Below are 14766 nucleotides of genomic sequence, written 5' to 3' on the forward strand. Positions count from 1 at the left end.
AAGGGCACCTTGACAGTACACTGCAAAAAATCCCAGTCTAAAAAACGAGCTAAAATATTGTGTAATTTACAGGGATTTGCTACCATCACAAAAAAAAGAAAAAAAAAGACTTGATAAGTTGAAACTCAAATAAAAATCAGGCTGCAATGTGATTCTATCTAATAATCTGAAAACAGATTATTTGTCTTTTTAATTCACCTCAGTCAATGAGTTAATGACACATGAATTATTTAAGATGGTAAATGGACTCCATTTATATTGCACTTTTCTAGTCCATCAACCAAACTCAAGTTGCTTTAAAATGTCTCATTCACCCATTCATTCATACACACACACACACACACACACACACACTTACATACTGATGGCACTGCATCAGGAGCAGTAAGGGAGTTCAGTGACTTGTTCAAAGACACTTAGACAGGATCGAACAAGGAACTTTCTGAATACTAGATGTTTCCTCTAATTCCTGAGCCACGCTGAGAGAATTCATCCGCGTCTTTACACCTAACAGTGAGGAGCTTTACAAGGAGACTGAGCTGCAAGATTTAAATACATTATGTAATTTATTAAGTCAATTTGTTTCTTAGATTCAGTAAAGTTTAATAACATAAATTGTGCTTGACAAGATTATTCATCTTGGATGGGATGAAATAAGATTGAAACATCCTAAAATAATACACAATTACTTTTTATATAACTCTTTTTGCAGTGTATTCTAGGTGTTTAAACACCACATTTTCTTTCTTCAGGCTACAGCAGTGCAATTATTTACAGTTTTTATAATATAATTTAAAGATTTACGAGCAAACTCTATATGACTTAAAGAAAAATCTTTATTTTGCACACACAGACATGTCTACCACTTAGAGTTATGATCAGTGTCTGTGTTGGCAGCTGAAACACAAGCTACTTGGGCTGAAGTATATCACTGATGTTTCCAAGAGCACAAAGACAGAGAGGCTCTTTATTTTAGGCAGGCATGGCAGGGGGCGACCTGAGGAGCTATGAAACAGGGGGCCTCTTGAGTGCGACCACCCCAAAGACAGCCGCGCTGCCGGCGCTGACACTGTGAGAGCTGCACAGGAATTTACCGTGACAGCGGAAACAGCCTCTCCTCAGGTGGACGTTCATAAAGACAGAGCCAGGGCGTGTGCACGCGCACACACACACGTCCAGACCTTGGCAGTGAACCCTGCCAAAGCTCACCTCCCTGTAACCTTGGTGGTGGGATTCTAGGAAAATGTAAGCCTTTCCTCACCTTTTGATCCTCAAAATGTTCTCAGCCTCTCTGGTACAGGGCAGCCCTGTCAACACTGTGTCAGATTAACACTCATATTATCGTATTCCTCAAAGAGCAAACATGTACACTAACTATTAAATCTGAAGTCTGCCTTCCTGCAACTTTCAACCTCTAAACAAGACATTTCTGCACTGCCTTGTATGTTTATGTATGAGAGCAACTAGTTGGTTCCTAGAAGCCTTGTTTCCCGGGGGCATAATTAGAGGGGGAGAAACACTTCCTGTTACAAGAACAAGTATTTCAAAAGTAGTGGTACTGGGGCCTTGGTATGGACCAGGACAGGGGCTGTTTACATCATGGTACCAGTGCTTTGTTGAGAGTCCAAAAAAACCTCACATGGCAAAAACGAAACCAAGGGAGCCATTATAACAACCTTGTTGCTGTCGTCAAACTAAAGACGGGGGTAGAAGTAGGGGCAGGCCTGTGCTTGATCAGCAGGGCCCCTTCAGCAGGCGTCCAACCAGAGCCAACCTGGTCGTACATTAGTAACCGAGTCGATCTACTGCACCTGAGGGCAGAACCATTCTTTGGTTCGGATCCAGATCAATCAGCGAGGTATGCCTGTGAAGAAAGCCTGAACTACGGTGACCTGGCAGCGCAGGATAAAACAACATGCACCCTGGCTCCACTTCCAAGTATTTCCGGAGTGCACCTTGGGCCTATTTCACAGTGAACCCACATATCGTCTTTCAAACTGAGAAGTAAGTGAATTTGTGCGCATAAGAGCACAAGTATGTATGCGGGCATGTATGCGTCTACGTATACGTACGGTCGGCACATATGCACGTGTGTCGCTAACATGTGTTTCTGATGAGTCAATATAGATCTGCATTTCAAATAAAGATAATGGGAAGCAGAGCAAGAGTGAATGAAAGAGAGAGAGGGTGAGGGGGTGGAGTATGGTATCTATAGGTGGGGAGGGGCGGGCGGGGGGGGCGGCATTCCTGAGGACTGATGTCGGAGGTAAATTAAAAATATCCCCGGCTGCTTGGAGGGGGTCCAGGGCGGCTGACACACACCGCTCAGTCAGGGAGCTCGCTGCTGATCCAGTAAGCGCTCACTCACGGCCAATTATGCTCCCTGTGATGTGTGTTCAACCCCCCTCCCTCTACATCCCCCCACCCCCCACCCAGCCACCCTGCCTTTACCCCTCTAGCAACACTAGCTATAGAGAGAAAGCTGTCAAAGAGCCAGGATCAAACCTCCAATCAAACGCTGGCTGTCACACACCCAGGTGATGATTAATGGCTTGTATTCTCTGACCCAAAGAAAAAAGGAGAACAGAGAGCGAGCTACAGATGGGAGTTTTCAACTCATTACAAAAGCACAGTAACATGTGTTGCGAAGACCAGCCATCCTCCCCGTGTTCGTGCAGCCCCGCAACTGGCACTGGCAGGCAATTACGGTGTTGAGAGATGAAAGCTTCACTCCATTTAGAAAGCGAGTTTGTCAAGATTTTCTTCACTTCTGAGCAAATTAACAAATTAGATACACAGGGTTTTTTTTTTTTTTGCTATTCACCTGTGTCTCACGCCCTCTGACCAGAGGTTCTCGCTTCTTTTTCTCACACGCACACACTCGCAGTGAGGGTCTCACCACTGGCGTCCAACCATGTTCTGCGGTGGAAACCAAACACTGGCCTGTTTTGACTGGACGTGATCCTTGTTTCCGGGCGGAATGCTGCCAGAGGCGGATTGATGGCTCTCACCCAGAGGAGGACGTTTACAGGAAAATCCTCCTGGCTGGAATTCTCCTTTCTTTCATATTGGACTCGAGAAACACAGGGTTCGCAGTCATGGCTGCGCCAGGGCAAAGTGCTCCCCAAGTGATAATGAAGGGGATGTGGCTGTGTGTATATCGCTACACACACACACACTACTTCTGTACTTCTGTGCTTCTGGGAGCCATCATTGACATAATGGTTTCTCTAGCCCATAGCCCTAAACTTTACAATCACAACTACAGGCCTAACCCCAACCATTAATCTAAACCTAATCTTAAAGGATAATTCTGGTTTGTTACAATTTGGGTTTTTAACCATCATATCTGTCATAAGTGATGATGACATTGTGCTTACTGTCTCTCATGTAACAGAGCAGTACAACTATGGTACTTATGGAAGGTCAAAGCTGAATCAGAGAACGGTAATGGATGTTTAAAATGGACAGGTTGGGTAGTAGTTTTACCATTTTCCTTCAAAATAAACTTACCTTGTTGGTTTGTTTAAGACCTGTATGATAATCTGAGTTTTCTTGTTTCTTTCTGACTCCCTTTTTAGCAATGTCATCATATTCCCAGATACCAGCAGCTGACTATTGCTGTGACAAAAAAGGCCAAAACTACAAAAATAAGACTAAGAAAGTTCAGATTCAGCTTTAACCTTAAAACCAAGTCTTAACCCCCAAACAGCCCTTTACAAAACTATGATTGGTCCTGACTAACACAGAAGTACATACACACACACACACACACACAGATATCCTCAAATACGCACAAACACACAGACACTGCTACACAATTCCATGTATTTACACATTAAAGACAATACTTGTACACACAACCCCACTCCCCGTCTTTTTAGTTTACACACATGCACTAATAGAGAAGTAAAGTACTTGCACAAGCATACACACAGACCTGCAAACAAGTCTGATTTACAGTGAGTGTTGTAGGCTGCCTCTTCAGTGAACTTCTTGTGTATCAGTCATCATTCACTCTCTCTCTCTCTCTCTCTCTCTCACACACACACACACACACAGACTAGTTGAATCCATATGAATGAAAAAGCTCCTCCGCCACATTCCTCCCAGGCTGCAGGAAGACAGACCAGTTGCTTTTGCAGCGGATCGATAGAGGAGAAAGACGAACACTGGAGATTAAAGTAGCAGGGGAAGAAATAGAGAGACCAGGGAAAGACAATAAGAAAAGAGGAAGGAGGGAAGAGGTGGGGCAGGATTTGGGGGGGGGTATCGGAACAAGAGCAAACATACACAGAACTTTGATATTGTTTGTGTTTGTGTTGTCTAACTGGTAATGGTATTGTTCTCTATGGCAACATAGTAAGAGATGTACTGCAAAAAGAGAGAGGGAGGGAAAAAAAGAAGAATGGAAATGAGTGAAGATGAGACTAGATGAGATAGAAAGAGACGGTGAGAGTGCAGAGGGAGGAAGAGAGAGAGACGGGGAGTGGTGACAGTGATAGAGAGCGAGCGGACTCCTGGGACAGCAGCAGAGGCGAGTCCATCGATCCAGGACAGTGAGCTGGCTCACATTTCACCTCTTCAGCAGTAACACAGGCGCTTTGCCATGGAACTGAGCCCTATATTCCGTCTGGACAGGGTCACCTCCACTCTATATACGTCTGTCTTTGTATTTGTATGTGTGTATGTGTGTGAATGTGTTTGTGTGGAGAGCCAGGAAAACAGATCTGAAAAAGAAATGTCTGGTCTGGAAAATCTGAGTTTTCTTTCAAAAGAAAAATCTATGATCATTCAGTCATGGAGAAATACTTTAAAGATCATGATCGAAATTAATAACACAGCAAAGACAAGGAAAACAAAACCACTGTGATACTGATAATATTTCTGATATGACACTATCCACACCCCCGATGAAGTGTACTCCAGCCAAAGAACATTTTGAGCGGGACTTTTTGTTGCACTGATGTACAACCACATGGCATCTGTCCACTCTATCCAATTTGGATCATCCCCTCCCTAAGTCACATGCCATCCTCATTGGGCATGGCATGGGGAACTGATAGCCTGAATGAATCACGTCCATCTGTAAGTGGCGAGGCCACGAGAGGGGGGACTGGGGACCTGTGCCGGCACTCTCAAAGCTGTCCACTGTCATCCAAGAGGGCCAAGCTGCGTGACAGACGACCGAGCATGTGGCATCTCCCTGACCCCTGAACCGGAAACCTTTACCCTATCTGCCCCCACTGTGGCTAACGGATGGCCCAAGAACCTCAATGACCACCGGGCACTGGGGATCTTTTATGTGAGTGGACAATCACATCAGAAAAGGTCGGGCAGGGGTCAGATCAGACACAGGTGAACTTTGACCCTTTAGTGTGGGCCATGGGTTGTGGTATTTGGGTAGGATGTGTAGGAGCTTTTATAAGGTTGAGACTTTAGACAGATGACAGATAAGATTGATACAACAGTTAGCAATGAGTATATGTATGAAGATAGACTGCACAGACAAACTAAAAAATACATACAATGACAAATAAAGAGAAACCTAGACTATGACAAATCTTCTCCTCACCCCAACCTCATATCACCCTTTCCTGTGTGAGTGCGCTACAATGGTAAGCATAGTATTCCAGCATCTACGCACTTACTTTAGGCTAAAACTGTCTTAAACACCATTTGAAATGGGTCCAGCTCCAGGGTCATTTTTCCAGGCTAGATGTTTGACTTCGACCACATGTTTATTTTGGCACTGTGCCATTTCCAACTGGGAAGGTAATGTCCACTTTTTTTCTGCTTTGGATTTTTGATTCTCAGCGTGATCTGCAGTAGTAGCAACTCCTTCCAAGGTTTCTGCGGGGTTAGGGTCATCCAAGTTGAATTTTAGACTTATAAAAAGACACTTTTAATACCACACAGAATGCTGTTTGATATCTGTATTTAAGCTCATACTGGTCCAGAATTATGGTCTAAGGAGTGCATGAATGTACTGATATTGCATTTTTGTCAGTACCTGTCAGCAGTACATAGCAATAATTCCTAATAATATCATTAATTGCTGGAAATGATCTCAGCGAAGAAGCATACAAATGGACGGATGAATGTCTGGAACAATAGCAGTGAGTATGTTCCTTCCAGTTTTGCTAAAAACATCATCTGTAAATGAAGGTTAAGACTCTTCAATGCCTTTTTTTGAGGAAACTAAAATCAGTGTTTTTAAAGAGTTTTCAAGACCTGCACATATCCTGTCATGTATTAGAGGTATCTGATTAAACACTATATCTTAAGTACTGCTGATTTGAGCTTTAAGGTGGGTTTACACTCTTCTGACTGACAAAACGAAGAAAAAAGCTGAAACTTTTCTGTCCTATAAAACAGCTAAAGCCAAATTTGGCCACTTATCACAAGTGCTAATTATTGAGGCTAGTTGCGTGCGAGAGGTTGCTAGTTCTTTGCGTATTAATTTTTTTTTTTTTAACTGAGTCTACCACAGAGTAAAAGAAAATCTACAATTTCCCCGGCTAATCGTTTCATATCTTTCCAAGAAGAGTCTGAGGGCTGGCTAAGGACTGTTTTCTGGAACCGGCCCAAAACCTTTTCAGCACCAGTTGGGTTTATACCCCACCTGACAAACATGACCACCCAGCAGGCTAGTGACATTTACAGTGAGCCGTTTCAGCCCATTAGCCAGCATCAGATCCTCACACTGGGGGCACCTCGTGAGTGACATGACCAGCGGTTCCAGGATTTAACTGAACCCCAGTACCGCCGCCACCATCACCACCCTCCTTCTCTGCCTCTGCTGGAACAATAAAAGCTTGGTACTGTAACAGGAAGAGGAAATACGGTTCCCCGCGGATTCTTTCCTGCTGTTATTCCTGCTACTATTTCACATAAATTCACACCCGAAATCAAGGCTGATGAAATGACAAAGGGAAGCCGTGGCTAACAGCTCACATCCTCTTTGAGAGAGGGCATGTGTGTGTGTGTGTGTGTGTGTGTGAGAGAGAGAGAGAGAGAGAGAGTGAGAGAGGGGAACCAGATATCCCACCAGAGTACATTCTGCTTACAGTTGGATATGAATCATTAATTGAATTATAAATAGTATGAAAAAAACAACTTTGAGGAAGAGACAAAGAGACAAAAAGAAGATCTTTTAATCATGATTTCACCGTGTCTTGGACAGTTTCATAAGGTTAATTTCCTACATTCCATAGCCTGAACTTCTGAACTCACACTGATCCAAGGTCAGAGTTAAAAACCACAGAGGACCCTTCAGACAGGATCCCTAAACTCACAGTCCTCTTGTCCCAGGTTGGCTCCAGAGCTCGAGGGACAGATCTACAGCGCTGCTAAACTAACATGTCTCTGGTCTCGGGTCAGAAATTAAACACGGGAGGGAAGGGAGGGGGCTACAGTATGATTTTGGCCCCGTGGCGGCAGACGCTTTTCCCTGGAAGTTTATTTTCGTTCAGAGCCATGCCGCTCACATGCAATCAAAACATCCATGTACATAAACACACACACACACTTTCAAACATAAACACACACATTAGTGATTAATTGGGAAATTCCTTGGACTCTCATTCGCTACAGTGTGCTAGCATCTTGCACAGTCCTGGAAATGAGGCTTACTTATACGTCTTTCCACAACAGCAGACAAAAGACCCTTCACTACCACAATCTGTACTTGTTTTTTTCAGAAAAGTTAGCCCCTCGCTCTCTCTCTCTGACCATCTGGCTGGTCAAATGGATAGTAGCCTCAAAGGTCAAGGCAGCTATGGTCCATCGTGACCCTGTCAATATGCACAGCTTCACTTATCTGTAATGGAAGACACTTTGTGAGGCTGACAGTCAGGTGGGGGGTCACGGATCGGGTGCTGTGCGCGAGAGTGTGTGTATATACATGTGGGAGTGGTGACTGCGTTCAAATGAGCGCAAGTCAGGATCACAGCCAGGACTCTGCCCTTCAAATGCTCATCAGTCAAAGGGCACACCAGCCAACTGTGTGCGTTGATACACAATGAAAGGCTAAGTAAGTGTGTCGCTTGGCTCTGGGAACTATTACACCCTGAGTCCTTGACACACTGACTAAGTAACACAATGTCTTGCAGGAGTAGCAGAGCCTATAAAAAGCCGCATTGGAATGAAAGCAGGGGCTGTCCTCCCTGTAGCCTGCTGTGATAGCACATACGTTCCTGCGCTGGAGCCAGATAATAATGAAATGCTGGTGTCAGACAGGAGACGGGAAAGAATCAGGCCTGTGGAACAGTGGGCTAATAATAGCAGCTGAAACTGTGCTATTCCCACCACTGGCTGAGGAACCATCATCACACTTCCACACACGGAGACTCAGACACACACACACACACACACACACACACACACACTGGCTTGGCAAAGAGTTTGAACAGTAACCTGATCAAGCAACCGCAGAAACCAAAGCAATCAGGAATCAAAGCAAATCCAGCATGCGTACAGTATGTGCGTGTGCGTGCATGTGCCGCACAAATGTGAGCGCATGCGGATGGGCGTGTGTGTGTGTGTGTAGTGAGGAGAGCGAGCAGGCCAGAGATAAATGGAAGCAGAGTTCGGTGGAAACCACTTTTCCCTCCATAAAGCGGAGGAGCGCATGCCTCTGATGTGCCCTACCAGAGAGGAAAGAGGGCCTTTCATTCAGCGAGAGGAGATCTGTCTCTTCTCCTCTTGCCCCTCATTTCCCCCCTCTCATCCCCCGTCTGCACTCCTAGAGAGCATCTGAAGCCCATTCTCTCTCCCCTCTCTTCCCCTCTCCATCACCCGCAAATATAACAACGTCTCTCTCCCTCCCCCTCTCTATCTCTCTCTCTCCGCGACAAGACGAAAGGCTTTTTGCTCCTAATTGTACCCAGCCGTCACGGAGACGAAAGAGGTGAGGAGATCTGGAAAGGAGAGGAGAGGAGGAGGGAGGAAAGAGGAGAAGAGAGGAGAGGAGGAAGGAGAAGGGGCAGGGAAGAGGAATCGAGGCAGGAGGGAAGAAAGGAAGAAATGAAAGATGTGTTTGTTCAGTACCACAGGCTGACACATCTCTCTTATCTCTTGCCCAGTCAAACCATATGCCCCGAGGCCACAGGGGGAGGGAGGGGGGAGAAAGATGAGGTGTAAGTGTGCGAGCAGGGGGGAGGAGGAGGAGGCCGGGGGGGTTGATTAAAATACAGCTCCACTGGACGCAGCAAAAAAATCATAAAAGAGGCACATGCCATGCGTACTGTAGGTAAGAGTTATTCAAGGTCAGCCAGAGATGACGAGAGAGAAATCTATAGATGAATAGAAATGAAAGCATGACGAGCGCACAGTGAACAGATACATGGCGAGGCACTGACTTGAAGGGGTGGGCTTCTTGCCTTGACACGCGGCCTTCGTCTCGATCCCCTCCCCTGCGGCTTTCCCAGTCGGCCCGTTGACCACACACGCCGCCTGGCACGGCCCGGACGCCAACGCCACACGACACTGAGCCGCCGTCAAAGCCGTCAGACAGTCCAGCAGCAGGAGCCATCGGGCCTGGCTGTATAAAAGGGGAAGAAGAAGCAGCAGAGGAAGAAAAACAAAACAGATTTGATTACACACAGGCGTCCACACTCTGGAAATAAAAGTGGACACAAATTGCGACTGTCAAACACCATTTTCACTGCTACTGTATTTAGGGAAAAGTTTTGTTTGGTTAGTTTTGTGTTACAAGCTGAAGCCTAAAGCCTGCCAAGACATTAACATATAGCTGAGGTTTGATTTGTTAAGTTGAATAGTGAGTTTAATGTACACAGTAGTATCCTGACTGGGTGACTGGGGCGCTGCATTTCCATGTGTGTGTGTGACTGGTCCCACATGTTCAACTCCTGCTGAACCATGCGTCCGATTCCCCCTGTTTATTGACTGGAAACTGATACCTTTAAGGGCTTCATTCATGCTACATTACGTGAGGTAAATTCAATAGCCCAGGCATCATGGTTTTGGTCATTCACCTTCTTGCCCTGGGTGATTTTTACATGTTAGATGTCTGCCCCTCACAGAAGCCATTGTGTTTCCCGGCGCTTGGCCGCACAGCCTCATTTCTCAACACCACCTCCAGCTCAGGCCTGCTATACGTGCCCAGAGGGCCGGTGAAGTTGGTTTTATTTTATTCAGTGTGAGTTTTACGCGCTTTTAAGAGGCAGCAGAAATTTATGCGGGTGGGGATTTTATCTGCTAGATTCCAATGTGTGACTCCACATTACTGGCGCACCATTAAATGTAAAGTCCTGGAAAGTACGCTGCCTCTAGGAATAGATCCAAGTGTGTGTGTGTGTGTGTGTGTGTGTGTGTGTGTGTGTGTGTGTGTGTGTGTTTAAGTCAGTATCTGCAGCTGATGGTGTGGATTTACGGCATGCCTCACGAGTATACTTCCGACCCATCACACAAACACACACACAAACATGCACACATACACACACACACCCCTGGGTGCGGAAGGTGCGCTCTTTATCACTGTGACATTTCCATTTAACACGCAGCCCAAGAGCTCTTACATTCACATCCATGTTTCCTGTGCCCCATGCTGCGGCACAATACCAACCACTTAACATTTAGCAATGGCAGATCAGCCCCCAGAAATTCTTCCACTTCCCAACGCTTCCATGGGAAAGCTCATTATTTACCTTTGATTTAGAGCGACAAGAGTTATGGAGGGACTGCGGCCTGTTTACTGAGAAACAAAGGAAGCACGGGCTTACTGCTGGTTTATGGTGCACATTGACCAACAGTTGTATCTGCTCTGAACTTAACTGCTGAGCTGCAGTGAATGCAAGTTATGAGCAGAGCCAAATGGCATATGTGTGTGTGAGTGGCTCTGAGCCTGGGATGGAGACCCCCCACACACACACACAAAACTTTCACAAGGTAAATCTAAGAGGCCACAAGATGATTAAAGGGATAATAAAGATAAAAACACAGTAATGTTACATGAAATTAGATGTATTTATTTCTGGCCTTTGTCTTATTTTTTTGAAAACAGTGTCTAGTGGTGAAATACTGGATACTTTTACTTCTCTGGGCCTCTGAAAACCCATCAAATAAAACAATCTACCCAGGAAAAACCACTCATGTTCATAACTTATGGCTACACTACAGCCATAACCTGTGATGAGGGGTCACAAGTAGGGCAGCAACTGACTTATTTTCATTATTAAATACTTTGGTGATTAATTGTTTGGTGTATAAAATGCATTAAAGTGGTGCAAATGCCATTGCTATTTCACAGAGCCCATTCTTCAATTGCTAACCTTTACATTTCGAGAGGCAATTTCTTGCTTGAAAAACAACCAAATATCAAAGTTGTTGCAACTCATGATTCTGGTCTAGATTCACCTTGATTTGAATTTAGGAGTGAAAAGCCAAAAAGGCTGGGAACCACTCGACTAGGTCACAGTTTGCAATGCATTTAAGAGGCATAATTTTGCAGAGGGGACACATGTCCACTCAAACAGCAGTTCTGTTTAGAGAGGCCTAGGCCTAAAAGCTAGGCTAGTTAGTTAGCATCCTGCATCATGATTTTAAAACCATGAAACAGAATAGGTCTGGTCAGTGCTTGGGGCCCATCTTATCTCTAGGTAGACTCTTTAAGTAGAAAGCATGGGCAGACATACACAGGTTTAGGGTATATTGAATATTAGGATGTTAACCTCTTGACTGAACTCATCTGTCAGCCATCAATCCAGTGAGCAAAGCTCATGAAAAGTATGTTGGACTTCTGTTCGTGACTGTATCTCACCTCTGCCTTAATGTAAACCAGATGTGACGGATGATGACTTTTCTCCACTCCGCTCTTTTCATTTGCTACCGACGGATGCTGACCCGGGGCGTCGTTGGGGCTGCCCGGGGTCCCTGTCGGCCTGCCGCCCCTCTCCACCTCGAGGAGGGAGGGGGTGGGAGACGCCGAGCTCCAGCGTTTAACGCGGTGATTAATCACACGCAGCGGCGGGCCGTGCTGTGCTGAACACGGCCAATCACCTCCATTAAAGCGGGGCGGGTGGAGGGGGAATGGAGACTCCGGCGGACACAGAGAGTACTTTGTGCCGGGGAAACACAGGTCATTGTCCGCCGCGACGCCCCGGCCCGGTGGGGGAGTGGGGAGGTGGTGGTGGTGGTGGAGAGGGGGCATGAAGGTGGACTTTGTGCGGGTGTTTTCACAACCTCGTTTCCGAAACCCGCATGTGTGCCACATTTCCTATTTCATATCCTGGTTTGGTTACCAGGATTACAAGGGATTAAAATAATAAATCACGGTGTTGACTTTTTCCTCCTACTTTGATCAGACGGACTTCTTCGAGCAGCATAAAAAGTTTGTGAGCAACCTGAAGCTTCTTTTACACATGTCCTCCGTCAAACAGCCAAACTGGCTGATGATTTTTCTACTTGTTCATTGATCTGGGGCAGATCTGTGTCCACAAGTGGTCTCTACCGCCCTCTATAGACTGTCTCACCACACTGTTGCATGTTGACCCAATATACGCTGCAAATACAAGTCAAATTTGTTATGCTTTAAAAGAGAGCTGTGATTCATCAAGAACCAACTCACCCACTGTGTAGCCCACATTACTGTAAGGTTATTTTAAAACAGCACAACTGATGTATCAGTTTTTTAAAAAAATGAATTACTTCCTGAATTATCCAAAAGTTGTTGGGTATTTTTTTCAAACTGAGAGAAAGCCAGTATGGTTTAAGATGCTTCATTTCATTTGATAGGGAGAGATGCATTTTACATAGAGAATTGCACAACAATTATCCAATGTGATGCATTACAGCATTTACAGCTACAGCTGATTTCTGATTCCTGTCTCTACAGGGACCTTTAAGACATGTTTGAGAACCAAAGGGTCAAGACTGATGTAAAAATCACTGGATTTTCTTTAAATGGTGAATGTATGGAACAGTTGTAAAGGGGAACCAATAATGTAAAGCAAATAGCATATTAACATCAGGATGGATCATGTAAAACTTTGGTGTAACTTTAACATCAGGTTGTGTTTTATAAAAAGTACAGACAACTTTTATCCTCAGGTACTGTATATTATACATTTTGTCCCTTGATTGAGACAAAATTGAACATGTCAATTTGTTTGATCTTGCTCAGTCATCATAAAATGGTCAAAAAAACTCCCAAACTATGTGACATAATTAAGTGCAGTTTAGTTGTTGCAGTAAAATGTACATAATTATTTCTTATAGAACCTAAAAATAGATTGTCCAACAAATTACTGCAGATCAGAACCACTCGGTGTTGTCAGGGTAGAGTCTGAAATATTTGGAGGTGTGTTTCAGTTAAGTGTTGAGGGAGGATGGCGGCAGGATAATTCCTAGTTTCACTCTTGCTTGAAATGTGCAATTATGGTTGTTTCTCATGAAAATATGCATACAACCTAGCCCCAACAGTGTAATGTTACATGTGGTGTATCATCATATTCTGTCATTTGAATGTTGGTATTTGTATGGATATGTGCTGATGTGATCAATCCACAGAAAGTTGATAACTGGCAGACTGGATGCTCATGGAGCCTGAGCCAATCAAGAGAGCTGTCAAAGAGGCTTTTCATCAGGCCCCGCAGGAAGCTGGACAGAAGTGTCCCCGATGGGGACTCTTCAGCCTGGCAGACATACAGGCGGGCAGAGCTGGGTGAGCGCCTTGGCACCGGCAGTGGAGCCAGCATTCTGGTGGAGCAGTGGCTGGCACCAGCAGCAGGCTGGCCTCTCCAGTGGCAAAGAGGGAGATCACACACACACACACTCTGCCACACTCCTGCTGAGGAGCAAACGGAGGCTGGCAGGGAGGGCTGCTCTTGAAAAGCTGCCGTTGTCTGGAGATGGCTTTCATGTGAATAGGGGCCTTAATAGGCGTTGTGTGACGGCTCTCGTTGCACGCTGGGCACCGAGTGATCCTCTTCTGTTGGGTTTTTAATTAATAAGCAATGTTTGAAGGCCACAATGCACTTGGAGGGACAACACAGTGACTCCTTGGTGGCCTTGATGCTGTTTGTTTTTGAGTCGTACTCAAACTCCCACTGAGGTGACCACATAAGCAGGGAGGTGCTGACATCTTTCATAAACTATTTTCACTCATGGTTAAAAAACAATAAAAAAAAAACACTTAGATCTACCAGAGTGCTGTGGCTCACAGTTCTGATACTGGAGTGTAGAGTCATGGTAAAAGTATGTCAACGCTACCTTTTCTCAAGCTGGAAAACAAATGTCACTAGGTAAAAATAGTCATACGTTCATGTAAACTTGTCAGAAGTCGATAAACAAAAAATATCTCACGAAAGACTCAATAGTTTCCCCTTTTCCTTAATGTTTTAGTACAAATGCTTGACAAAATTGTTGAAGGTTTGGTTAGATATGCAGTCTGAACACTGTTTGATTTGATAGCAATGCTGTCATATGTAGAACTTATTCTTAAGACTTAATGCAACAGTGTCAAGCCAATCTTCACACCAGTCAAAAGATACGCTTCAGTCTTAACCAGCAGAAAAATAAGTGCCATTATAATAACAGTAGCTGTAAGGACAGAACCTAACCAGTACTATAGGCAACAGATGCATCAAAATCTTACAAAACATTTTCACAGTGTCAACCTAGGCTCTGCTCAAATGATGCCATCCCAATTTACCACAACATTTAGAAAGTACAGATGTGACCCATGAGGACAGATGACATTAGTCTCTTAAATTGACTAAGGGCGCCACCTGGTGGATTATAAGG

At 44.8% G+C, this 14766-nt stretch overlaps 1 protein-coding gene across 1 annotated transcript in view; it reads right to left on the reverse strand.

The window, feature by feature from the left end:
• The window catches only part of LOC108883110 (uncharacterized), a 72870-nt gene extending 60443 nt beyond the window's left edge, over nt 1-12427 (reverse strand). Inside the window, exons 1-2 of the mRNA XM_018676001.2 lie at nt 11783-12427; nt 9363-9544 (exon numbers count right to left, since the gene is read on the reverse strand). Coding sequence (XP_018531517.2) covers nt 9363-9544; nt 11783-12235 — 635 coding nt within the window. The 5' untranslated portion in view covers nt 12236-12427. The remainder of the gene's footprint in view (nt 1-9362; nt 9545-11782) is intronic.
• Nucleotides 12428-14766: the final 2339 nt, after the last annotated feature.

This window comes from Lates calcarifer, linkage group LG7_1, assembly GCF_001640805.2.
Source record: "Lates calcarifer isolate ASB-BC8 linkage group LG7_1, TLL_Latcal_v3, whole genome shotgun sequence".
NCBI classification, from domain to species: Eukaryota; Metazoa; Chordata; class Actinopteri; family Centropomidae; genus Lates; species Lates calcarifer.